The 25,631-nt window shown below is 36.7% G+C and overlaps 1 protein-coding gene across 1 annotated transcript in view; it reads left to right on the plus strand.

Moving 5' to 3' along the window:
* The window catches only part of PEK (pancreatic eIF-2alpha kinase), a 41,718-nt gene that overhangs the window by 12,765 nt on the left and 3,322 nt on the right, over window positions 1–25,631 (plus strand). The window contains exons 5-16 of the mRNA XM_083143378.1: window positions 4,709–4,883; window positions 5,901–6,059; window positions 7,538–7,664; window positions 9,627–9,758; window positions 10,528–10,702; window positions 11,931–12,036; window positions 13,379–13,629; window positions 14,671–14,814; window positions 16,412–17,081; window positions 19,987–20,163; window positions 21,449–21,613; window positions 24,768–24,860. Coding sequence (XP_082999504.1) covers window positions 4,709–4,883; window positions 5,901–6,059; window positions 7,538–7,664; window positions 9,627–9,758; window positions 10,528–10,702; window positions 11,931–12,036; window positions 13,379–13,629; window positions 14,671–14,814; window positions 16,412–17,081; window positions 19,987–20,163; window positions 21,449–21,613; window positions 24,768–24,860 — 2,374 coding nt within the window. The remainder of the gene's footprint in view (window positions 1–4,708; window positions 4,884–5,900; window positions 6,060–7,537; window positions 7,665–9,626; window positions 9,759–10,527; window positions 10,703–11,930; window positions 12,037–13,378; window positions 13,630–14,670; window positions 14,815–16,411; window positions 17,082–19,986; window positions 20,164–21,448; window positions 21,614–24,767; window positions 24,861–25,631) is intronic.

Consider the following 25,631-nt stretch of genomic DNA (forward strand, 5'->3'; position numbering starts at 1 on the left):
TGTTCACAATTGTCACCACCCTTTATCGGCAAAAGGTTGACATAACATAAAATACAACAGTCCGTATTTTTAAATCTTACATTCACAAGCAATAACTTTACCAGGACACTAATGTGTAGCGACAATAATTCAGGAACTTAATTAACTACTGTATAAACAAGAAGTCGGTCACTCGGCTTCCTTTCCCTCATTTTTCACGGCCCTTCTACCCCCTCCCCTTGTGATGGATTCTCAGGGTAGAAGTTAGGGACGAGTGCTTTCCCTCACACTCCTCAAATTTCTTCTCGGAATAACCTTCAGCTGGTCAACGTTAGCCAGAACTCTCTTCCCCTCACCTTCCTTTTCCAAAACAACATTATTTGGAGTAGTGAAATTCAGAATTCTGTAGATCCCTTTGAATTTCGGGAAAAAGCACGCAGTTTGCTTGTTAAAAGCAGACGATATTCTATGCTCTTGAAGCAGTACTCGATCTCCGACACGAAGATTAACCCTTCTTCTGCCCTTATTGTAGGCCTTTGACGACTTTTGCCTCGTCTTTTCTTCTTTTTCTCTTGCAAATTCGAAAGCCGCGCCCATTCTTTCCTTTAACTGCATGACGTAATCCATCTGTCTCTCCGCCGTGACGTCCTCCCCGGTTCCATCTTCCCTCTGAAGCTCCATTTTCCGAGTGTCATGCGGTGTGTACAAATCACGTCCAAAGAACAAGAATGACGGCTTCAATCCAGTCATCGAATTCGTTGCATTATTAATGGCAAAACTAATCGCGTCCAAGTTTTCAGCCCACGACGAGTGCTCTCTTGCAAAACTTCCCAAGTGCTTGCTTGATTATCTTAATAGCTGCTTCTGATTTGTTTCCCTTCGGTCTATATGGCGTAATATAGACAGGCTTGCAATTCACAGAACGCAACGTCTGCGAATACAGTTTGCTTCGAAATACACTCTGGTTGTCACTGACAACGTATTTCGGGAATCCTGATTGAAAACAGTATTTCAAGAATGCTTGCGAGATCGTCCTCGCCGTTGTAGTTCTAAGAGGTGTCAAACTTATGTGCCTTGAGAACTCATCTTGAATGACTAAACAGTACTTGTATCTCCCCTTCGTACTTGTAGGCAGTGGTCCAAAAATGTCCAGAAACACTTTGTATCCAGGCGCAGTAGATTTCTTCGAGTTCATAAATCCCATCTTTCTGCTGTTGTCAGGATTATACTGAAGACAAGTGATACAACTTTTGCAATAGTTACTGACATCTTTGACTACTCCATCCCAAGTATAATTCTCTAGAACCTTAAACAATGTCTTTCCATGTCCTAAGTGCGCAGATAATAAATCATCATGCGAAGATTTAAGTACTTCATTCTTCAACTTCTCTGGTACCCACAGCTTCAATCTGGAGCTAAACGGTGGATAAAGTCCAGTGTTTTCGTCAACGAAACGGTAAAGCAGTCCATCATCGTCGAGACAGGAATGTTGCAGATAAAAGTCAAATTTTCTCTTCTCTCGAGAATCCTTTATTTCAACTTCTTCTCCATTTAAACATCCAATTAATTTCGACAAATAAGGATCACTCTGTTGTTCTCCTTTCCACATATCTTTATCATTAAGATCTACGGGCGGCGAAGTTTCTTTCTGTCCGTCCGTCTGTCTTCCATTTACAGTGTTGCCAGCTGCATCTGTAAACATCGCTTCCGTTTTCCTTTTCTGTTTCCGGTCGAATTTCTGCTTTTGCTCCGAAAGTGGCCTAGGTTTCGCTCGGTCCGGCTTCTCGTTATCCACATTCAAACGAACCTCGTAATCCTTTGCTAATCCCGGTTTATCTTCAAAAACATCAATATGCCTTCTCACTATGGCAATCAATTTCGGCTTGTTTTCCTCTGAGATATCGGTACCCTCCATCAGCATGGCAATCCTTCTCTCTTCGTCAACCCCCTCCCCTTTGATGTCGCTGCTACGTGTCTCCGCTCCGCAAGCAGAAACGTTCTCTCGGACTCCTTCGACTCCATCCGAAGTCGAACCCAGTCCCCTAGAACCAACAGCATCAACGCTGTCACGTGTCGGCGGCGAATCAAAAGGCACGATTTTCGAAAGATCAGGCTCAATTGCCCACCTGTTACGATGAATCATGGGTACAAGTCCCAGCTTGGCCATTAATGTCCTTCCCATTAACATTTCATGATTAGCATTAGATAACACAAATATCTGATCCCGAGCCATGTGTCCGTGAAACTTAATATTCACGTAAGCGCTCCCCAAAGATTCCACATTTCCTTCCGCAAGTATTACTTTTGTTTTGCAACCTTTCAATTTTACTCCATTTGCCTTCATCTTCTCGAAGACCTCCAAAGACACAAAGTTATTGGACGACGCAGTATCAATACATGCGTGTACTTCCACGTTAGCCACGTTGCATAAAACGATAGGTTCCCTTACGTGTTTTACATTTACGTTGTGAGGTGAAAAATTTTCCTTCCGCGTAAAATTTGCAGTTTCCACGCCACGAACTTGACAAATTCGTGGCGACTCTACGAGTTTTTTGTTACTTCATTCCCACGTTCATTTATCTTGTTTTCCCTACGGTGATTTGAAGCTCTGCAACCTTTCTGTCCACAAGTGTAGCATAATTTATTTCTCTGGCAATCTTCCTTCGAAAAGCGGTTCTGTTTGTTTTCATCCCTCACCGCAAGCCGCGAGGGTGGAGGGCGTGAAACCACATGTTCAACCCTCAAGCGCTCGACTTTCGGGCGGTCAAAACCAATGCTCACAGGGTCCAAGAAAATATCAGATTTCTTTCTCCCCCTCTCCTCTTCGCATTCCTGCCTCAGCGACCAGCTGCGAATTTCGTCTTCAGAAACGAAAGACTTGAATCTCTGCCTTTCCAAAAACTCCGATTGCAATTCTAGCGAGTACTCGCTCATTTCTCTCATAGAAGTGAATGTCTTGTTGTACAAATAATCCCTAAATACCGGATTGCAGTGCGATTTCACAAAGTCAATTCTCTCCTGCGCAGAAGCCGAATTCCTTATCCTGCTAAAATGCCTGTCAACTTTGCGAACGTATTCCGCCAATCCCTCGTTAGCAAGTTGAAACCTTTGAGACAAAAATAACTCTGCTTCTCTCTGATAATCCAATCCATGAAAAGCCTGCAAGAATTTATGCCTGAATTGTGAAAAATCACCGAACGGTTCCGTGAACAAAAACCACTCCCTCGCTTCATTTCGCAACGAAAGAGGAATAAACTCCTTCAGAAGATCATCATCAGAAATTTTCAACGTTCTCGCGTAATCTTGAATCCTATCCAGATACGAAAAAGCATCTTCCTTCCATACATTTCCCTCAAATGTCGGAAGCGGCAAACGAATTTCCTCCATTGTCACTCTTGGAACGCACCTCTGTTCCTCAACAACAGAAAGTTCTGACTCGGTCGGGCTGGACCTGCTCGAGTTACCAAGCGACATTCTTGTAACTTCCCCTTTTCTGTTTCGCAAGATCATCGGTTCGATCCTCGTCCGTTTCTCTCCTTAACTTTCAAAGCAAAAATCTCGTTCAATATCCTGCGACAAGACCTCAAATAACTAAGTTCAATCGAGGACAGAGCCCCCAAATAAATAAGTTCAATCCCGGACAGAGCCCACAAATAAATATGTTACTCGCCTGGCCCCCACACTTTACCTCCGCACTCGAGGTTCGGTGCACTTCGTACTCGGCTCAGATTTGTCTAGGGGTATCTTTCTTTGTACGACAATGCACGTGGGTTGCTACAAGTCAACATAATTATATAATTAACTACAAGAGACAACGGATAACCTTTGCGAAACCTTATTGCTATAGGGGGATAAATTACCTTGTCCAGCATGTATGAAATTAAAAACGGAAATTTTGGATATTTTCTATAGTTTAATTAACATAAATTTAAAATATATACAAGTCGTTTCCGAACGTTCATTTCTCTAATTATTTATCGGGCCAAAACTCTAATTTTGATGTTGGAATCTCTATTGTTTGTACCTGGATGCTTTACATTTTTATGAATTACATCTGGAGTACGCTTGTCACAAGGTAGACTCGCGTTACTCCAAGAAACGTCTTAACAGGCGCTAGGCCGCCCGACGTGTACATTTTTCAACCTCTACGGTGACAAGGCACTAGGCTGCCCGGCGCACCGTAATTACTTCAAAATAACATCCAGTACAACTACCTTTTTACCTGTAAACTGGATACCAAGGCACTAGCTTGCCCGGCAATCCAATCTCTTACAGCATCCGTTTCGGGAGACCTGTCCTCCGGTCTTAGCTAACCGAAGCAAAAACAGCCTCTCCCTTCCAAGTCTCAGTTCCAACAGCCGACCTCCCCTACTCTCATCTGGGAGTTTATATACGTTTGGTTGGCGTCTGTTGCCAACCGCCCTTGTTTCAAAATTTTTAATCTTTAACAGCTAAACTGCCCGCCTTTCTTTTGAACGCTCGAAACACGAAGCAAGAACAAAGAGCTACATGGTATTTATACATGGAATAATACGAACCTAAAAAAATGCATAATAAATTGAGATACCCTTATTACATAAAATACACGTAATTACCTAATTAATTAACATATTAATAAAATATTTAAATAAGGAAAAAAAACACTGTTGCCCTGACACGGGGGCAGGGTAACAACCTGGATGCTGGATATATTGATAAATATTAATAATCATATTTCTTGCATTTGCAGATGGAACTTCAGTGTGGGACAGCATGAAATCAGGTTTCTAAAGGAGTTTTCCTCAGATTGTCACAATAATAACGAAAGACAAAAGAATGACGATATTGAATTGAAAGTCATTGTTCCTGAAGGTCTTGTGTGTGCAGTAAAGAAATCTTCCAATGAAGTAGTTTGGAAGAAGAAGGCAAGTATTTATTTAAATTTGTGAACTGAATCATTTAATTGTAGCATCCAATATTCAATTTTTGAACCCCTGCAACTCCTTTTACACCAGTGGTCCTGGGTTCGAATTCGGACCTGGGCATAGATGTTCTTTGTGAGTGTCCGTTCATCAATTTCATAACTCATTCTCATGGTCACGATTAACCAAATGTGGCAAAAAAGTGATGATACATAACAAAAAAAATCAAACATTTTATTCCCCCCCTTCATATTGCATAGTGTTATTTATTGAAGCCTTTTTGTAATGTTCTTTAAGTAAGTTTAAGTAAGGACTTTTGTACTTGAATCCCAGTTAACATGTAAATGTAATCAAGGTGACCCAGGGTCGATCTCCGGTGGAGACAGAATGCACAGTAGTTTAGATCCCACTTTAAACTGTAGGTCCAGTCCCTATTAGCTTATCTGTGGACTTAAGGCTTGACTGGAAGTTTGGCAGCTGTAAGGGCGAATTTTTGTCAGGTTTTCCCCTTCATTCGAAAAACTGCTGTGATATTCCAAAATATGAAAAATTACACACACTTAGAATTCCTTCTAGCGATTACGTAAGTCTATTAAACTATTGATAATATCTAGATAACAGTTAAAGGAAACTACATGAAAATTCACGTCAATGCTCTAGAAGAAATTCTAAGCGTATTAAATTTTTCATATTTTGGAACATCACAGCATTCGAATAAAGAGGAATATTTGACAAAAATTTGCGCTTACAGCTGCCAAAGGTCCAGTCCATGCCTTAACACATTCTCTGGAGATGTTAAAGTTTTAGGATAAGATAGGAAACAAAATGGCTTGATAGTTCTTTTTTCTGTCTCTTTTCATTCCTCCCTCCACATCGCCTCTTATTTCTTTTCTTCTCCTCTTTGCTCTTCTCTTTTCCTCTGTTTTACTCTAGGAAATAAATGGCTTGATGCATTACTTCCATTTTCCTCTTGTTCGTTGTTCCAATGCAAAAGCGTAATATTACTCGTCTCCCTTGCAGTTTGACTACCCAGTGGTCCATGCGTGGCAGCTGAAGGAAGGCAAAATGCAGGAAGTGGATCTTTTTAGCAACTCTCACATTCCGGGACAACATTCCAAGGATGCAGAAGAAACATCGGCGTCCTCACCTGCTATTTATCTTGGCATGCATAATAAACAGGTAAGCAAGATTACATCAAGCAGGAGTTTATATTAGGGTTGAGTTGATACTGATGCCGATGTATAAGTATCAGAAAGTATCGGTTGGAATTTATTTACTGATACCTGATAATACTTTTCGGCAATTTTGGTCTTTTACGGACTCTGCAAAAATTCCATGCAACACTTTTGCAGAATGTAATTATCTTCAAAATTATGCAAAATTCGAAGTTTTTTTTTTATTTTGCACTGGTTTGTGTGGAAATACTGTATTTTGTGACAATGTAACGTGTAATTTAATATTTTGGTGTAATTTTCAAATATTTTAAAGCAGAAATCCTGGTAAATTGATGCACGTATGCCTTTACACTAAATATTAATCTATATTTTTAACAACTGTTTAATTGTTACAATTATTAGCCATCGGAATCGGCGAGAGTATCAGTATCGGTTCAAAGTGGGTATTGGTTCGGTTCTAGTTTATATTGATTTAATATTAGTGGGCGAGTATTCCACTCCCAATTATAAGCATCATTTTACCTGAATTTTGCTTTTGAAACGTTAAAAAATGTCATCAGATTATTGATATACCTATTACATTATGAAAAATAGTTTTTTTTTGCACTAAATGTTAGTGCAAGATGAATGGAATCATTGAATTTTGCATAACTTCCAGCATAATTAGTCTCCACGAAAGTGTTGCATGGATATTTTGTGGAGCGCCCGAATTGATACCACTCATATCGGCGCAGCTCTAGCATATTTCACTTTTGACGAGAACACGAAATGTGAAATAACAGATTGTAATGTTAATTTTTCATGTTTCTGAAAGGTGCGAGGTGCTTTTTCCTACCCTGTTTCGTTACGAAATAATACGAAATGACTGCAAAATGCGAAATAGACTCTTAAACATGAAATTTAGAGTTTATTTACCGACACAACACTTACTGAAGTCAGAATTATCCTGTGAGTTTACACAATTCACGGAAAATTGATTTATTCTGCTGCAAATATTTGAGAAGCAAAAATGGACGCTTTTATGCAGGAATAACCCTAATACTCTGATAACTACAGAAATGTGATATTAGAAGGGATATGTTTATTTTGTGAAGTAAGTGCAGTTTTTAAATCAAATTTAGGATTATATTCACATTTTCAAAACCAAAATGTCATTTTATATACTGCTTTTTCACTGCTATAACAGCAAAATTTTATTTTATTTAACTGTTGGCTGTTTTTGTACCAAAATTTTGCTTCTTTATTTACCAAAAATATGTGCCTTTACTAATAAGTGTTTCGTACTAAGATTCTTGTACTACTACTAATAATAATAGCATGGCGCTGTGTGAGAAATATGTTGGTACATTTTATAACTTATATATTTTCAGAAAATTTAGATGTAAACTCTCTTTGTGACTATTTATTAATGTTCAGTTTATTGTCCTATATTTTTCTTTGCTTTGTAACACCTTATATTATTAATGTTTTAATTGCTTCCAGGTGTACATCCAGGAAAGCATGACAATGCAGAAGCATGTGAAGCAGGCTGCAGCTCTGTTTTCGCAGTATATGTTGTCAGAAGAGCTCAATTATCCCAGAATTCCATGGAAACCAGTACCTGCATCGAGTGAGTTTGCGTGTTTTAACAGTGTATATGTTGTTCACCTGTTGGTTCAGTGTAGTTGCAGGCTTGTATTTCCATCACAGAATGAATTGTAGCTAATTTCCATTCTGGATGAGGTCATTTAAGTCATAGGCTTTGATTATTCTTGATCAGGGTGTGTCTACAAGTCTGGAAATTTCAGGGAATTTGCTTTTCCTGGAAATGTCAGGGAAATTTGCTGCGTTTCTGGAAGAAACAACATTTTTGTGGAAGTGCACTAATATAGGTTGTTGAAGAAAGAACATGCAAGAAATGTTAATTGTGTTGTGGACAAACTATGATACAATAATTATGTACTATATTTCCCATAATCATAATTTTTATTAAAGAAATGTTTATCATTATTCAACACATGACAATTATTACATAAAAGCTCACTCCTGATGTCCCTATCTCAACAGTCAATTTGTGGTCAGTTTTCCTTCTTGTTATTACTTTTAACTTCATTCAGTGGTTTTCTAACTGTGGCGTTTAGCTAAAATGTAGTGTCCTTGTACATATGCGTAAGTACATGAATTGCCCTAATCACTTGGTCTGGAAAATGTTGGCTCTTGGTCCGGAAAACCTGGAAAAGTTAGGGCATTTTGTTTTTACGAAATTGTAGACACCCTGTTGATAAATGGCTTATTGGTTTTTCAGAAAGTTTTCCTTATATGTATCTTAAAAGTACACACTTTGTACCATGAAACATTAATATAGTTCAAAGTTTTTACATTTGACCATGTGCTCGTGCATTAATGTTTTTGTAACCCTTCATGAAGTTTTATTCTATTTATTTCAGTGTATTAATTTATTGTGAGCTTTGTATGGGGAGGGGGGGGAAGTAGGGCTGGGACCAATGTTGATGTATCGGTTACAGTTTACTGACTGATACCAGCTGATACTTTTAGGTAGCTTGGGGAACCCACAAAAATGCCATGGGACACTTCCTGAAATGTAATTATGCTGAAAATATGCAAAATCTTTATGCAAAGTTTTAATTTATTTTGCACCGGTATTGCGTGAAAAATTTATTTTGCGATGAAATGACAACCTGAGTAGATTTTTGCATGTAGGGTTGCACAAGTTTGCAGCATTTTAGTATATATCCATTGCTGATCCACGCATATTTTCAAGTCTTGAGTTAGTGCCTGTATATCTCAGGAAGATGAATCCTTGGGATGCATGCACAGTCACTTACGAGTATAACCCATTGCGAAGGTCTTTCCACCCATCTGCCTGCGAAGTGAAGCATTTGTAAACTTGTTGGCATGGTAATCATGCACAGAGATATTGAATTTTCATTTGACAGAGAATATATAAGTTTTAGGCTTCCAGAGGGCAAGTGTGTGTAGGAGATGCCATCTTTAAAATTGACGAAAATGGTGTCGTGAAGCTCACTTGATCCATGTTGCAGCCCTGAGGTCATTTTGTAAATAACAGTTGGTACCTGATGCAAATTTACCTGTATACAGTCTGTTACATTATTGTTATCGGACTTTTAAGGTTTACATTTGACTCGTTAATATTCCAATGTAATTCTCGAATATCTTAAAACAAGACTTTCGTAAATTAATGCTTATTATTGCATGGGGATACTTGTACAGTAATATTAATTAATATTGTGAACCATCTTTGTCACAATTTTCAAGCATCAGTATTCAGCTCGGTTGAGCTCCATATCGTATATCCCCCTTCTTGGGTCACGTGCATCTTGTATTTTAATGCCCATTAGATCCCTGAATGTTGGAGATATTTATAATTTCTTTTAAGTGTATGTTTATTTTGTTTGCAAGATAACTACATGTTTGCAGGCATTGGTTTCAGTTGCTATATCTTGTCAGAGTGCTTATTTTTGCCAAAATTATGTATAATATGAAACATGCTTAGTTATTTTAAATGGGAATGTAGTTTGTGCTTCATCATGTTTTGGGTATTGCATTTCAGGTGCTGCATTGGCTGTTTGGGACAAGAAAGAGTCCGAGGAAAGGAAGAACCCTATGCTGCTGATAACAGACGAAACAAATCAGGCATCAACAACTGCACTCTCTGTGTTATATGCAACAGAATATGTAAATGGTTAGTATTATGATAATTGGTTATATTATTGTAATCAAGGGTAGGCAAAACGAACAACAGCCTTATCTCAGGAGTCAATTTTTTCCTTTCAAATACAGGCTAGGAAAGCCATGCATCCAACTAAGATGAAGTGTGATCTTAAAACAATTAATTAGTTAATAGAATTTGGATTAGAAGTAATTAATTCATGTGCCAGAGTGGCCTTCCTAAAGAGGGCTGAAGCATGGATAACTATGCAATACATTTTAATATATGGCCATCTTTACCTTATCGCTGTAGGTTTTAAAATTCGACTGACAACAGTGCAAAAATTTGTAATGGCATGTTTATTTTTCTGATTTAATGATACATGTGATACAGAAAACACACAACCATAAAGAAGCACTTACTTTATTCATTATTTTTAAAAAAAGTAATGGAAATTTCCATAAGTGAACTTGAATTAGGTCCATTTGTCATAGATTTTTTTTGGATTAGTATTAGTGTGTTCACAGTTCAGAAATATTCTATGACGTATTAGTTTGACTTGATGCTAACCTCCTCCTTAATATCACCTATGTTCATAAAGTTTTAAATAGAAATATCAATTTCCGCAGTACGTATTGGAAATTATTTTTCCATGTATTAAATGATATCTCCCTTTCTACATTAAGTTTGTATATGTGCAGGTAAATATAGCAACTTCTGAACACAGCATGTAATCCCATTATGGGTAACTAGATAGATTTATTTTTAATGTGATTTACTAACTTTTGCTGATATTTTTCAGGTAACGGATATTACCTGTACAATGCAGAACCTTCTCCAACTGATGACATGGATTATTTGTCAAATGTGTCGAACTCTGTGAACGAAGAGTACCAGGATAATCATACTGAGGAAGAATATGAATCTGATGAAGATACGCCCGTTCAGATTATTATTGTGTCTCTCTGGTTTTGGTGGTAAGTGTTTTCGTTACTTCTGCGATGTCCACTTCAGTTTAACTGGTGTTGATATTTACATCTCTCGGTGATAGTTCAGTCCCTTAAAATTGCTGGGAAGATATTCCACACTAGAACTCACTTGCCCCCTTACAAGGGACCTATTTGACTTCGAGGTCGCGATCGTCCAATGGTGTTGACAGTGTTCGAAGCTCCACATGACGTGTACCACGCATGTGTGATATTGGCTGCTAATGGCAACAGGGGTCGCAACGAGAGGTATTCGAATGCGAGCTGGACTTTCTGCTACGGGACGTAGTCGAATGGCAAAGTTGAAGCATTCAGTGCTGTCTGTAGTGCTAGTAGTGTTGACACCAAAACAAAGCATTGATGGTCCTAAAAGAAGCAAACGTTGCCTTATAACTACGGCAACTGTTGCCAAAGCTGCGGCAGAAAGGAATGCAAGCAATTTCCAACAGTGAGAGGAAAGTGGCATTTGCTTGCATGCCATCACCTTAAATCAGTTCTCGTCACCACTTTTTACCAGTATCATTGTTTATGCATTCTGTAAGAGTGGGTACCTAGCTAATTGTCCTGAATGCTTTACAACTCCCAAAGAGTTCACCTTTGATATTGCTGGCGGAAACTTTTGTGATCGGTGACGTGTCATTTACATTCATTGCTCATGGTGCAAGTTAAAGGTGTGTTTATGAACATTTTGTGAACATCGATGATGTCGATTTTGTGAAGTGTACGATATACAGTCTGTAGAAGGTTGCTTTCTGCACCTCCAGTACATTTACTTCCCATTGTTCTCTATGCACATGGTGAGTCATTAGCAGCTGCAATTTTCCTGTTACCATGTTTCGTGCTGATGGTTTCGAATGGTCCTACTTAGACATCGCACTAGGGACCTTGAAGTCCAATAGGTCCCTTGTCATTAATTATATTTCTCTAATGACGTTTTACATTTAGAGTGTGAGGAGAATGATATAATTCAGTTTCTAGAATAATCTAACTATTATTACTACTGCTATAAACACTATTGATGTTTTTTTGGGTGTTAGTTATTTTTTTCTTCTAGTCTGGGCATGGATGTTCTTTGTGAGTGTCTCTTTGTCAATTTCATCATATCATCACTCATCCTCATCGTTGCAATTAGCAAAATAAATCAATCAATCAAAGATGTATCAGTGTGTTGTTATTCTACAAGAATATAGTTTCTTAGTATTTTTTCTTTGTGTTGCAGGAAAGAAGTATTAGTAATTAGTATTACAACAGCTCTTGTGGTGAACTTGATGGTCACTCAGCGTTTCTTGCACCTCATACGGAAGTCAAGGGAAGTTGTTCGCAAGGTACTGTAATTCCCTGGTTTTATATACAATTATCTTTTTCATTATTATTATTGAATGATGAAATTAGGTAACTCAAGGAATTCAAACTTTTCAGTTTGTTCAGACAGCTGCAAAAAAATGTGGCAGTGTATCACCAATATTGATTGTTGTTTAGGTATTGTTTCAAACTAGTTCAACATAGTGCAATACCTACTTTATTAACTGTAGTTTTATGTCATTTAAGTATCAACATTTTATTCAGTCAGTTTAAATCCAGCTTTGATATTTTTGACCAGTTCTTGTATCAGGAGAAAAAGAAAATTACGAGAATTCTTTTCCCGATGATATATCCTTAAATATCATGTAACTTAGTGCAAAATTCAGCCATTTTGTTAGTATTTTTTGATAACTTTAAAGTAGCACTGAGCTCATAACCACTTTGAAGTGTTTCTCACTGATACTGACACATTAATATTGTAGTAATTGGTAAAGGTAAAGTGCTCCCCTGTGCATAGCACCATGCCATGAAGGCATATAGGGGGTGTGGGGGTAACGCCCCACACTTTCTTGATCCGGTCGTGAGTGGGGGTGATGTGATCAGCATCACGCCCCTGACCGCCTTTACCCTCCAGGGTTTCCCCCAGGTACCCATGTTATTCGACGCTGGGTAGGTGCCGGGGCCGCTTCCATCGTTAGAAAAGTTCCCGGATTTGAACCGGCCGGGGATCGAACCCAGTACCTTTGGCATGGTAGACGCGTTACCGACTGAGCCACCGCGGCCACACAATTGTAGTAATTGATGTTGTTCAAAATACTAATTAATCTAATACTGTGTGAGTATTTACACCACATCTCTTATGAAATCACAAAATCCAGTTTTCACACACTCCTGTTGCAATATTTTGCTTAATTTTCAGGATAATTACACTCCACGAAAGTGTTGTGTGGCATTTTTGCGGACCCTGTGAAAGACCAAAATGCCAGAAAAGTACGGGCTGGTATTGGTAAATAAAATCCAACCGATACTTTTCAATACCAATACTGATACATTGGTATTGACTCAGCCCTACTGTAAAAGTTTAATTGATGTACTCTGGTGTTGTACAGCGAGTGTGTAAATTTCTAGCATCTTTTTCAAAGCAAAACCCATTGAAATCATGAATTTAATTAGCCATTCAAGTTCTTTGTGGAACATTTTGGACTTTATATCAGGTAGAATTGCTATCAGTATATTCTACATTAGTACTTTCTTTGTACAAGCAAATTTGATATTTGTCATTAAAATTCATTCCTTATCATATTGACTCCTTCCTAATATTTTGTAAGTACTAGGTAATAATGCGTGTGTTTTTGTTATTTGTAGGAAATCATCGTCGTAGAAAAACACGTTTCACCTTCAAAGGAAAAAGATTCTGGAATTGACATGCAGCTGGTAAAATCTATCGCAATTCCAGGTTTAGGTGCACCCAAAACTCCAGAATATATATCAAGGTACCTGACAGATTTTGATCCAATCCAGTGTCTGGGCAAAGGAGGCTTTGGGGTAGTCTTCGAAGCAAAGAATAAAATTGACGATTGCCACTACGCAGTGAAGAGAATAGGTCTTCCCAACAGGTAAGCACTTACTCAAGTAGTATATGCACTTGGAAGCGACTCCCTGATCAAATTGTTCACTTAAATATTTTTGTGATTCTTAATTTTTCTTATGTACAGAATTGAATATATTTTAGGGATGGGCTGATATTAAATCCCAAATGTTACTTGAAGAACCTGATTGGTTCATTGACCTTTTTAATAAATGTGTGTTTTGACCTGACTGCAGTGCAAAAGAAGGTCCATATTTAGACATTTTTTCAAGGAGATTATCCATAATAATTATATCAAAATGGCAGTATTTTGCACTAAATCATAATATATTTATAGATATATCGGATCAGTAAAATAATCAGTATTTTCTCTGATACACCAATATGCCTATATTGGCCGATACCTGTAGAGTACCGATTAATCTGTCTCATCCCTAATATTTTTTGTTCATAGCTCAAACATTATTAAAATTCACTTTTTATATAAATAAATATTAATTCCTTGACACTTGCAAAAAAAATTTTTTTTTTTTTGGTGTATTGATTTAGGTGATTAACTTAATGTCACTATTCACAAATGGCTGTTGCTTTTGGCCATCAGGAGTGTATGGCAAATTTAGATCATAGTTCGTGCACTGGTTCAGTAGATGTCACTCATGTTCCAGTGACTTCCGATGAGTTTTTACTATTATCTCTTATGATTTGTTGCCAAAGTTGATTGGCTTGTCCTTGGTCCACATTGAAAGTTGAATTATTGTGGAGTGTGAATCTCCTAACATTATTTTATAGCATTTTGTATCTGACTGCCGCACTTGAAATATATGCTGTTGAGAAGATGGATCTGTGATATATTGTGAGAGACAAAAGTCCGGATTTGTGTGTCAACTGCCTTGAAATGACGTTCCACCTGATATTCTGATTGTTAGAAGGCCTAAAAAGGCTCCTGTACACTTACTGCTACAGTGGTGGGCATTAAACTGCTAATTTATAATTTAGAATTCAGAAAATGTGTATGTTAGGTTGTAATAGTGTGTTACATCTCTCAACTTGTGTCCTTTACGTCACACAGGGATGAATCTCGGGAAAAGGTTATGCGGGAGGTGAAGGCCTTGGCTAAGCTGGACCACCAGAACATAGTCCGTTACTTCAATGCTTGGCTGGAGTGTCCGCCCCCAGGATGGCAGGAAGAAGCTGACAAATCGTGGCAAGACAGGCAAGTAGAAGTTGAAATTGCAAACCCTGATTCTTGGTTACTTCTAACCACTAACACATTGCAAGGAGAAATCAAAGTACTGAAAATGCCTACTTTGTTATTCACTGTGTCCACGATTTTATAATACTACAGTTCCACTGATATTGAACAGACAGACATAATATTAGCATCATCATATCTGTCTGTTCAATATAATATTAGCATCATCATATCTGTCTGTTCAATATTAGTGAAACTGTAGTATTATAAAAACATCCAATAATTTGTGGACACTATGTGTGTAGAGTAGAGTCTAGATATTGACCTCAATGCCTATTTTGTTTCTTTGATCAGATTCATATGCTTTCAGTACAGAAGTAGGTTTCTGCACAATGCAGTAATCATACGTAAATTCTGTATTGGCAATAAGTGCCAAAAATGATTCCAGAGACATTTTAAAGGCATATCAGTTTATTAAATGTATTTTCCTTTCATGGTTTCGTAGTTCAATTTTCATTAATTAGCTGAAGTTTGTAATAACTCATGTGGAATAAGGTGAAGTGGGAAGAAACAAAACAATATCTTCATTTTTTAAAAAAAATCAGGATGCCACTGTAATCATTATTCATCTTTCATTGTCACAATTATCCTAAAGAAGTAAAGTAAAAATCATACTTCAAGTATGTTAGAAATTTTAATGTTTGTGTGTCCTTTATGTTCTAGAATAATTTAAATCCTAACATTTTTAAAATGCACTAAATAAGGCATAACTCACACCACATACCATCATTTCTAGAATAATTTAAATCCTAACATTTTAAAATGCACCAGATAAGGCATAACTTACACCACATACCATCATTTCTAGAATAATTTAAATACTAACATTTTAAAATGCACTAAATAAGGCATAACTTACACCACATACCATCATTTCTAGAATAATTTAAATCCTAACATTTTAAAATGCACCAGATAAGGCATAACTTACACCACATACCATCATTTCTAGAATAATTTAAATACTAACATTTTAAAATGCACTAAATAAGGCATAACTTACACCACATACCATCATTTCTAGAATAATTTAAATCCTAACATTTTAAAATGCACCAGATAAGGCATAACTTACACCACATACCATCATTTCAATAAGTAAGCTTTGACATGTAGTTATTATTTTCCTCTAGCTGTCACCACATCATGTTGCTTCTTCAGGAGATAAGTCAAGAATAGTCAATGTTTAAAAGAAATAAGTCAATAATAGTCAAAGTTTAAAACGTGGAGAGGTAAGTTAGGTTAAAAAAGGTTAAAATGGGGGAAGACAATGCAGTGTCCTGTCGCTCCTTCTACCCCATCTCTGGCTGGCAACTAACTTAACCTTTTTTAACCTAATTACTTCGCCATGTTTTAGTTAAACTTTTACTGTTTTTGTTTTATCTCTTGATGAAGGGGATGTGGGGAAAACAGTAAGTACATTCCAAATCTGGACTTCATTACTTAGTCAAAATGCACTGTTTGATATTTAATGCATCATTGTCTGTGCCAAGCAGTAAATATAGATGAAAATATTTGAAGTTACTTATTTTTACTAAATTTTATTTATTTATTTTAGTGATATTGGATCCAGTACTGTTCCTTTGACGTCCCTTGGTGATGCAGTGTCTGTTAATATTCAGCCACAGGAAAGGTTGGAGAAGAAAAATAATGCTCTTCTGCTGTATAATCCCCTGCGTCCGTTCGAAGACACCATGTTAAAGGACAAATCGGTCATTGTGGATGTCGATAGAAGCAGCAGCATTTCGCAATCGGACCAAACGAGCGAACCATTCGTGGACATTGGAACGAGACAAAGATTTGACAAGCACGAGAAAAGTGATTCCTTCATTGTGTTCGACGCGAGTAAAAGTTGGAGCAAAACTAGCGGGAACGATGACGTGTTCGAAAAGGAAGACACAGAGGAAAATATTGTTTCCGTGACAGACAGTAACTCAAATAGTATTAACAAAACAAAACAAAGCATTTCTCTAAGCACTAGTCATTCTAGACAAAGGCACCAAAGGCCTAGATCCTTGGACTTGAGTAGTACGGTGAATTCGTCACCTAGATCGACGAGAGTCTTCTTGTACATCCAGATGCAGCTGTGCAGGAAGGAGAGTCTCAAAGATTGGTTGCACGAGAACGGAGTCGAACGCAGTCCGCAGAAAGTGCTTCAGATTTTTGAACAGATTGTGGCAGCTGTCGAGTATGTCCACATGCAGGGTCTTATTCATAGGGATTTGAAGGTAAGTTAGAAAATGGTTATTTCCTATGTACACAGTTCACACTGACTTGGAGAAATCAGGTACTTCAGGGGAAAAGGTAATGAAACAGAGAATGAATAAATTTTTACACTCCTTACTACAACTGACTTCTTGGTTAGGAAGATTTCATGTAAAAGATGTTTTATAATTTATTTTTGTTTATTACTTCCAATAGCATGTTCATTTGTTTGATTTAATGGAACTTAAAAAATATTTTTTTAGAATAGAACAGCATTACAGAATTGTGTGCAAGTTTACTTTTAAAAATATGTGGAAAATTCAGCGAACTTCCTTTGGCAAACTTGGAACCTTGTTAAAGTTACATTATTTTCGATTTGTGAAAAATTAGCAGTCAAATTTCAGTGGCATTGTTATTTAAGAGACAAATTCAGTGAAAGATTTCATTTTCACATTGGTTGTTTTGTTTGATTAACAGTATCTATATAATACAACTTACTGAAAAGTTATAAAAAAAAGGTGATATTTCATGCTGTATTTCGTCACCTACATAAAAACAACTGTTGTAACATATATATTTTTGCTTTGTTGGTAGTGCAGATTTTTGAATCTATGCTTTCTTCAGGGATGGGAAATCCTAGTATAAGGTGTGGTACAAAGTTACATATTGCCACTTAGTGTTAGTTCTTTGCACTGAAAAGTTTTGTGAAAATTGAAGCTTAATCAGGGAAGGAACCTGTGTCTTTGGCATGCCTTCCTCTGGACTACGAAGTCATACTCTGTGTGGCACGGACAATTTTATATAGCTGGTGCAGTTGCATTTTCCAACTACTTGGTATAATCATAGTCAGAAGATAACTGTTATCACCAATATATGAAAATAATTGTTAACTGTAGTCTATTTCATAGTCATGGGTATAGGAAGTAGAGTTGGTGGGGACATAGTAACAACTGCTAAGTCTATGTAAATATACATAAATACTCCTTAATATTTTTTACTTGATATCAGGGATTAATTTGCATAGCAGCTACATATTAGAATATATACAGGCTAGTTAAATCAAATGGTGTGTACTCCCATGTTTTTTTTAAATAAAACATCCGGTTTTGAGGTATTCTTGATAAGCATAAATTCTGTGTAATTTTCATCTTAAATTATCTTATATGTATCAGTGTAGGGCCTCCCTAATGGTACAGTGGAAACGTCGCCCTGTAATGAACGGGTGTGGGATTCGATACCCAGTGCAGCCACATAGTGTTTCAGAACCCACTGATCCAGAACTGTAGATCCAGGTCCTGATTAGCATATCAGTGCATAAAGTGGACGTAAAATAAGAATTCGAATTCAATGTAAACAGATTGATTTGGTTCATTTTACTTGGCTTTTATGCCACTTTTGGCTTATCGCAAAGATGGGGATGAGTGATGATGTGTCATGAAATCGAAGGGACATTCACAGAGAACACTCATGCCCAGGCTGGGATTTGAATCCAGCCCCCTTGGTGTCATAGCACATTGTGCTAATCACTCCATCATGGAAGTTGGCAGTATAAACATAGATTCAATAAATATTATACAGTGATCTAGATTAGGGCTACAGCCAACGGGCTACATCTTGCCTGCATTAGCACTTACAGAACTCCTGGCTTGTGGCATGGTGTTTAATGTTAGTAACATATAATATGGTTACTTACCCTGCATATGAAAAATTTTGGGTACCCCTGATCTAGAAAGTTCTAGAACCATTTGCAAAAATAGCTTGAAGAAATCAATTTGATACTTCTGGGTGTCTACCAGTCAAGAAAAAGTCAAGAAATCAACAAGTAGGTCAAGAAAGTTAAGAAAATATGCTTGTGGTCAAGAATTTTTGATATTTTTTACAGTATAGTGAATTTGTGATGTACCTGTAAGCTATTGAGATTTGATAAAATTGAATATTTGGAAATCTAAAATTGTATTGAGTTGTGGTTAACATTTGTTCACTTTTGTTTTTAAGAATTACATTCTTGTATACGTGAAGGGTTGTAAAAGAATTAAATAAAGTAATGTGACCTTTCCCCATCCAGGATGAACTCTGATGCTTTAATTTTTACATGCATTAATAATTGAAACAATTCTAAATCTCTTGTTAACGTACAGCTTCAGTTTTCATCTTAACCGACCTTGTGGTAGGTGCTTTTCATTAAATTAAATTATCCATTTCCTTTATTTCCAACTATACTTAAGTAGAAAGAAAGGGGGGAGGTCAAGAAGAAGGAAAGAAAAGTCTAGAAAAAGACATGAAAAAGTCAAGAATTTTGGATTTGTTATTTTGGTAGACACCCTGTACTTCTTTGGCTAAGCTTCAGTTTTAACTGACAAGCGATATTTGACCTTGGAAATGAACCTTCACAAATAATCACAACCTTTCATATTGGAGTGACATGACAAGCCACACTTGTTATAGACTGAAGGGACCCCTGTGTCTCTTGTCACTTCAGTATGAACACCCTGTGCCACTTTTTGCTTTGGTCTGAAACCTCCGTTAGTGTTGATTTGGTATCTTTTATCTTCCTTTTTGTAATGGTTGAAAATGGGTCACAAATAGTGACAGATCTGGCAAGTAAAGGACGTGATAGCAAAAGTATCCATTTTTATTATGGCTGTGCCAATATCGATACAAATGCTTGAAGACTGTAATAATTAAGTTGTTCAAAATATATTTTAATCTTAGTGTAAATATTCCACTCTAATTATTATATACATCAATTTACCAAGATTTTTCCTTGCATATTGTGAACCATCATGGAAAATAAAACTGGCTTTTCTTATCAATGAGAAATGTTGATTTATAATTGGATCAAAACGTCAGTCTGCAAATAGTACATAATATGCACAATACCTTCTTAAATTGTACATATCATAATATCATTTCATCAAACTTTTTCAGCCTTCCAACATATTCTTTTCCAAAGATGGCCAGATAAAGGTTGGTGACTTCGGCCTGGTCACAGCCATGGCTGAAACGATGGACCTAAGGACACCATGTGAGGAAACTGTGGTGGCCAAGTCAAGCCAAAGGCACACTGCCCAAGTTGGAACTCAGCTTTATATGAGTCCTGAACAGGTATGCAAAAATGCAAGTATGATGTGATTGTGTCACTTTATCTAAGCTGAAATGGGGATTGTGACAAATCTCGCTGCATTGGAGGAAGTTCTGATAATTTTATTAATATGATATTTGTGTCAATCGCTTGAAAATTGCTATCGCAATTCTGACGTTCTGCAGTTTTTTTCTTTTGAGCTAAAAAGCAAAATAATAATATTGTTATTTATTATTATTATATATTATTGAACATTCTAAATGTGCAACTTCTTTTTGTGCAATAAAGTTCGAAGGCACTCATTTAAATGCATTTATGGAAGGAGGTAAATGTACATTCAAGTTCAAACACTGTTAATTCAATACACACAAAACAAGCATAAAACTTATTTCAATTATATTAACAAAAATTATAAAAGGTAAAGCTATCCCCTGTGCATACCATATAAGGGGAGCGGGGTGGAGACGGATCACCACACATTCTCGATGTTGGTCATACTGGTGATGTCAGTAGCTCAATTCTCTAGCCACTTTTAATATCATTCATCAAATAAATCAAATGCTTGTTTCGTTTGTAAAATTATATACATATATAATAGTGATGATATTAATTGGTATTCTGTTGGTATCAGCATGTATATATTTATCGGTTTATCACTAAAATTGCAGATATTAGATATATATCTATTAATAGATTGTAATTTAGTGCAAGTATCTGTTATCTCTCTCTCTCTCTCTCTCTCTCTCTCTCCCCCTCCCCCTCTCCTTCTCCCTCCCTCCCTCCCTCCCTCCCTCCTATCCCCACTGTTATTTTGTTGTTATTTTTATGAACATACAGGTTCAATTCATATGCTTTGGTTGTGTAAACACACAAATCATATACAGTGAAACCTCGATTTTACGTTTTACAGGAAACTAAGCTGAAACTTAAAATGTGGGAAAATGTAGAATTGAGAATTTTTTTTTAACATTCTGCTATGTTGGAATTATAAAGATTGAATGTATAATGTGGGAAAAAAGTACAATCGGGATTCCACTGTATATTTTCCAAGGCAAAATTTATTGGAATCACTTGTTTGTATACATTAATTAATTTACGTAAGGAACTTTTTACGTTCCTTAAGAAAGATTTGTTACTCTATAACAGATTGCTAGAATGTCATCACTTCATCAGTATTGGTTAAAATGATATTGCTGCACCTGTAATATGTCTATTAATTTTATTATTTTGTTTCCATGCTTTAATGCCATTAAGAGTAAAAAGTGTATTTTGTGTACTCAAAATTCTCTAATATTTTTCTTGTTTCAGTTGGAAGGAAAACCCTACAATTATAAGGTTGATATTTATTCCTTGGGGCTAATCCTTTTTGAGTTGCTGATACCATTCAACACGCAGATGGAAAGGCTCAGGACATTGACAAATCTCAGGGCAAATATATTCCCACCTGATTTTCAACATAACTTTCCACTGGAGGTAACTCTCTCTCTGTAATCTCATGTTAGGTTAATTGGTTTTCAGAGAGGCCAAAAAGTAATGTAAGATTTCAAGAAACTTGAAGTATTGCATTGTTGTTGAGTGTGAACTTCAAGAATATGTAAACAATTATTGCAAGATTGAAGTTAGCTAACTATCGTCTCATTATATAGTAAAAATATTCATGAGAATAAAAACAGATAAGTGAAAGAAATTCCTTTTGTAATAACTTACCTTTGGGTATTTCGTTTAAATAATGGAATGCCGTCTCTATAGCCAAGTTGTAGCGATCAACTCGTGGTCTTGCCACTGAAGATTTTAGGTTTGAGTCCTGGTTCAGCTATGAGGTCTTCATTGCGTTCCTTCCACAGGGTGTCTACTCACTGGGAATTCCTTGAATTCCGGGAAGTGTGCGTGAATTATTGGCTCCGGGAATTATGCATGAATTGTACTTGAATTTTTCTCCGTAGATGTGAGAAATTACAACTTTTATTGGTCCAAATGAATTCATTCAGTTACAAATGACTCGAGGCAAGATTTTCACAGTTTAGTTATTTTCATCGAGGAAGGAAAAGAAAACAAAATTCTCTCAATCTGTTTACTTTGTTAGTGTCCTTTGCAGAACAATATATCTGACAGACTGAAGATTATTACAAGATAAGATATCTTGAAGTTTATTAAGTAAATTTGGTTTGGGAACGTATACAATTAACAATTTTTCACAGATTAGTATATCCCGTAACATTTGTGACATGTGTTTGTAAATGTATTTCGAGCCTGAGTATGTGAAATGGCACCTTAAATTAAATATTTTAAATATATGTATCATTTAATTGAATTGAATTACAATTTATTAATACATTGGAATCACACAGACCCTTTATATTGTTAATATATATATTTGTGTGTGTGTGGTCAGAAGGCGGTAATACGTAAGGTTGAAATAGAGAAGACATCTGCTTGTACCCGTGAATTTTTGGAAAGTTCGTTTTGAAAACTGGGAATTATACTTGAATTTTATCATGGTTCTCAAGTGGCCACCCAATTCCAGTTATTATTCATCTTGATTGTCCTGAGCAGCAAAAATTGACAAAAAGAAAAAAAAAATTCAAAAAACATTATAAATGCAGATATACATAATGAATTGTTGACAGTCTTTAACTTGCTGTTCTCATCATTGGTTTATCTAAAATTTTGTGTGACAATCTATTTGCTAATTTACATTTTATTTCTTGTTATTAATTCTGATGTCATATGCAGTGGAATAAGAGAAGAAAATGAATTTTGTGGTAGTCTTGCATTTGACCTAGTTTTAATTTCTTAGGGCCGATTTTTCAATGTCCTGTTAAGGTTCATGTTATCACGTAACTGAAAGTTTGTGAAAATTTCGGTTTTTCAATGTACAGTTAGCTCGTAACTGGAACTCTGGTGGCGATTATCTTTACTGGTACTTCTTCTTGCAGTTACCAGCCTAACTGGAAGTTGCGAAGCAACATGGCTGCCCCATGCAGCTATCGAAGTTCCACACTCGCAACTTCACTGTCAGATTAAACAAGATATGATTCATAAAAATGTTAAATTTGTACAGAAGAAGAATTCTTTTGTTTGGCAGAGCTTACCATTGTCCATGCAAATATGGAAATTAAACAGCGTACTTGCTAGAATTCGCTTGGTGAGGTTGTGTTGGAGAATTTGTGACAAGGATATCCGTTCTACAAGGTGGTTGAAACTCCAAACGGTAATTTGGTGCAGTGGTTAGCAGCACCACCTTGCGGAGCGTGTTGTGTTTTGTAATTTGAGTTCGAGTCCTGATCACAGATTTTTTTTTTTTTGTCAATTATTTATTACGTGTGTTGCCTTCAATTCATGCTTTATTGTTAAACGATCTTCTTGGAAAAATATTACAGTAAATTTTAAAATTATTATTACTCGTACCTTTATATTTTTAGAACTTGGCCTACAAAGCATGCTTACTAACATGTCTTTTCTCGCTCAACAAACATGCATAGAGAGGTGCAAAGCATTCAGTCAAATGTAGAATATCTACATATTAATAATGTTTATATCAGCAGACAGATATTATTAATGTTTCGACTTTCGAGTTCTTCACGCTTCTTCTACAAGAAAGTATATGCTTTTGTGCATCATAACAGAATTTCCCCCACATGGAATTGACTTTTATTAGAAGAAAGCCAAATCTGTAGTGCTCGTTAATTTATTTCGTAAGCACGATGTATATGCGGCCATTGTTCCAATCATGTTTTGCATAGGTTTCTCGTATGTAAGAACGTGCTTTTGAATGCCAGGCTGTGTGCCAATCCACGCGGTTTGAAACTATACTAATAGATGGCGTGCAGATCGATTCCCTATTTTCCGCACTTCAGCATTACCAACATACTATTCTCGAGTACAAACTCACGATTCGCTAACTCCCAGTTACTTTCACATTGAAAAAACCGGTGCTGGTTAAGAGTGGCGATTGGCTCCAACTGGCAGATAGTTAACAGAAAGAATAACTGGACATTGAAAAACAGGCCCTCAAAGTAATATCCTGGCCTAAAGAAGTGTAATAATAATATCCTGTGGTGCAACATCCCATGAGGGGAAGGGTCTACCTACCGACTGCCAGCTTCACTCTCACCTTCCAAGGTGGGAGATCATCCAACCAATTACAGGGAGATATGTGGTCAGCCCGTCGAACCCCCAGTCATTGTTGTATTCTTCCATGACCGGGTTCTCTACACTCATTCGTAGCTCCCCAATTTCCTCTCGATGGTGAGTGGCCACCAGTCCCATACACAGGCTGATATCTCAGCAAGAGTTGTTACACTTTCCCCGAGAGACTCGAACCTGCATGCATCCCGTAGCCGGAGCACAAAGCATGATACCTTAGACCGCACGGTTAGGAACTTATACAACAGTAATACTTATATTGAAATGTTTGTGGTCCTATGGTGTAGCTTTGTAATTAATGTATCCCGGGTTCAATCCTTGTATTGCTCAATGGATCAGATCAGATCAGGTCATACTTCAAACTATAGCTTATCTCAGTTCTAAGTGGACTTAAAATGAACAAATTCTAAATCTTTATTTTGAACATGTAATTTGCAGCAAACTACTTTTTATGTTTAACTAAAGGATATGTTTCTTGCAGTTTCAGCTACTAAAATTCATGCTTTCTCACTGCCCAACTGATCGGCTAACCACGTTTGGTATTAGAGCAAGGCCTCCACTGCGTCAGTTGCAAGTAAGTTTAGTTTTACTACCTGAGTTATGAAAGATAAAGTTGAATTTAGACCAGTTTTATTGAGCAGAAAAATTTCTTTGCACATTGGGCCATGAAAATGAAAGTATTATAGTCAAAGGATTAAGGCTCATCTTGACTTGAAACCTATGTCAGTTGTGACTTTTTCTGAAAAGATTTCCCACTTGAACGAGCCTGCAAAATAATGCTGAAATACTAAATTCTGAATTAAGAAACAAAATCTGTGCAGACTTTCTTCAGGGTAAGCTTCATGTGAACTATATTTGCGAGCATCTACGAGCATCGTGGAAAATCTAGCATTTGTTGTTTTGGTACTGGGAAGACTAAGTGAATTATGAGGGAAAACATAAATTTCAAGACGTACTGTATTCACTTAAGTACCTGCCACTTTTTTCCCCTACAAATATGGTGAGGAATGAAGGTGTGCTGCTTATATGGGTACAGACTGGGTGAAGTTTGCTGAAGAAATATTATCCTCTTTCAAATTGAAGACAAGTGAAACACCCTTGTATTGAAAAGAGCAAAAGAAATTCTGTTGTACAAACATTTGCTGCAAAAGTGGAAAAAATGGATCATATTAGTGGAGATGTTACAGCAGACGACAAACCAAGATTTGAGTCTAAACGACGGGCCGTGCTTTTCTCCTATCCAAATCAATGGGATTTTCCATCGGAAACTGTGACAGCAGTTATGAAACAAAATTATGATACGTATCGTACATCAATGTAATGAAATTTCAGAGAATACGACTAT

The sequence above is a fragment of the Lepisma saccharinum genome, chromosome 21, assembly GCF_977018435.1.
Source record: "Lepisma saccharinum chromosome 21, izLepSacc3.1, whole genome shotgun sequence".
In the NCBI taxonomy this organism is placed as follows: Eukaryota; Metazoa; Arthropoda; class Insecta; order Zygentoma; family Lepismatidae; genus Lepisma; species Lepisma saccharinum.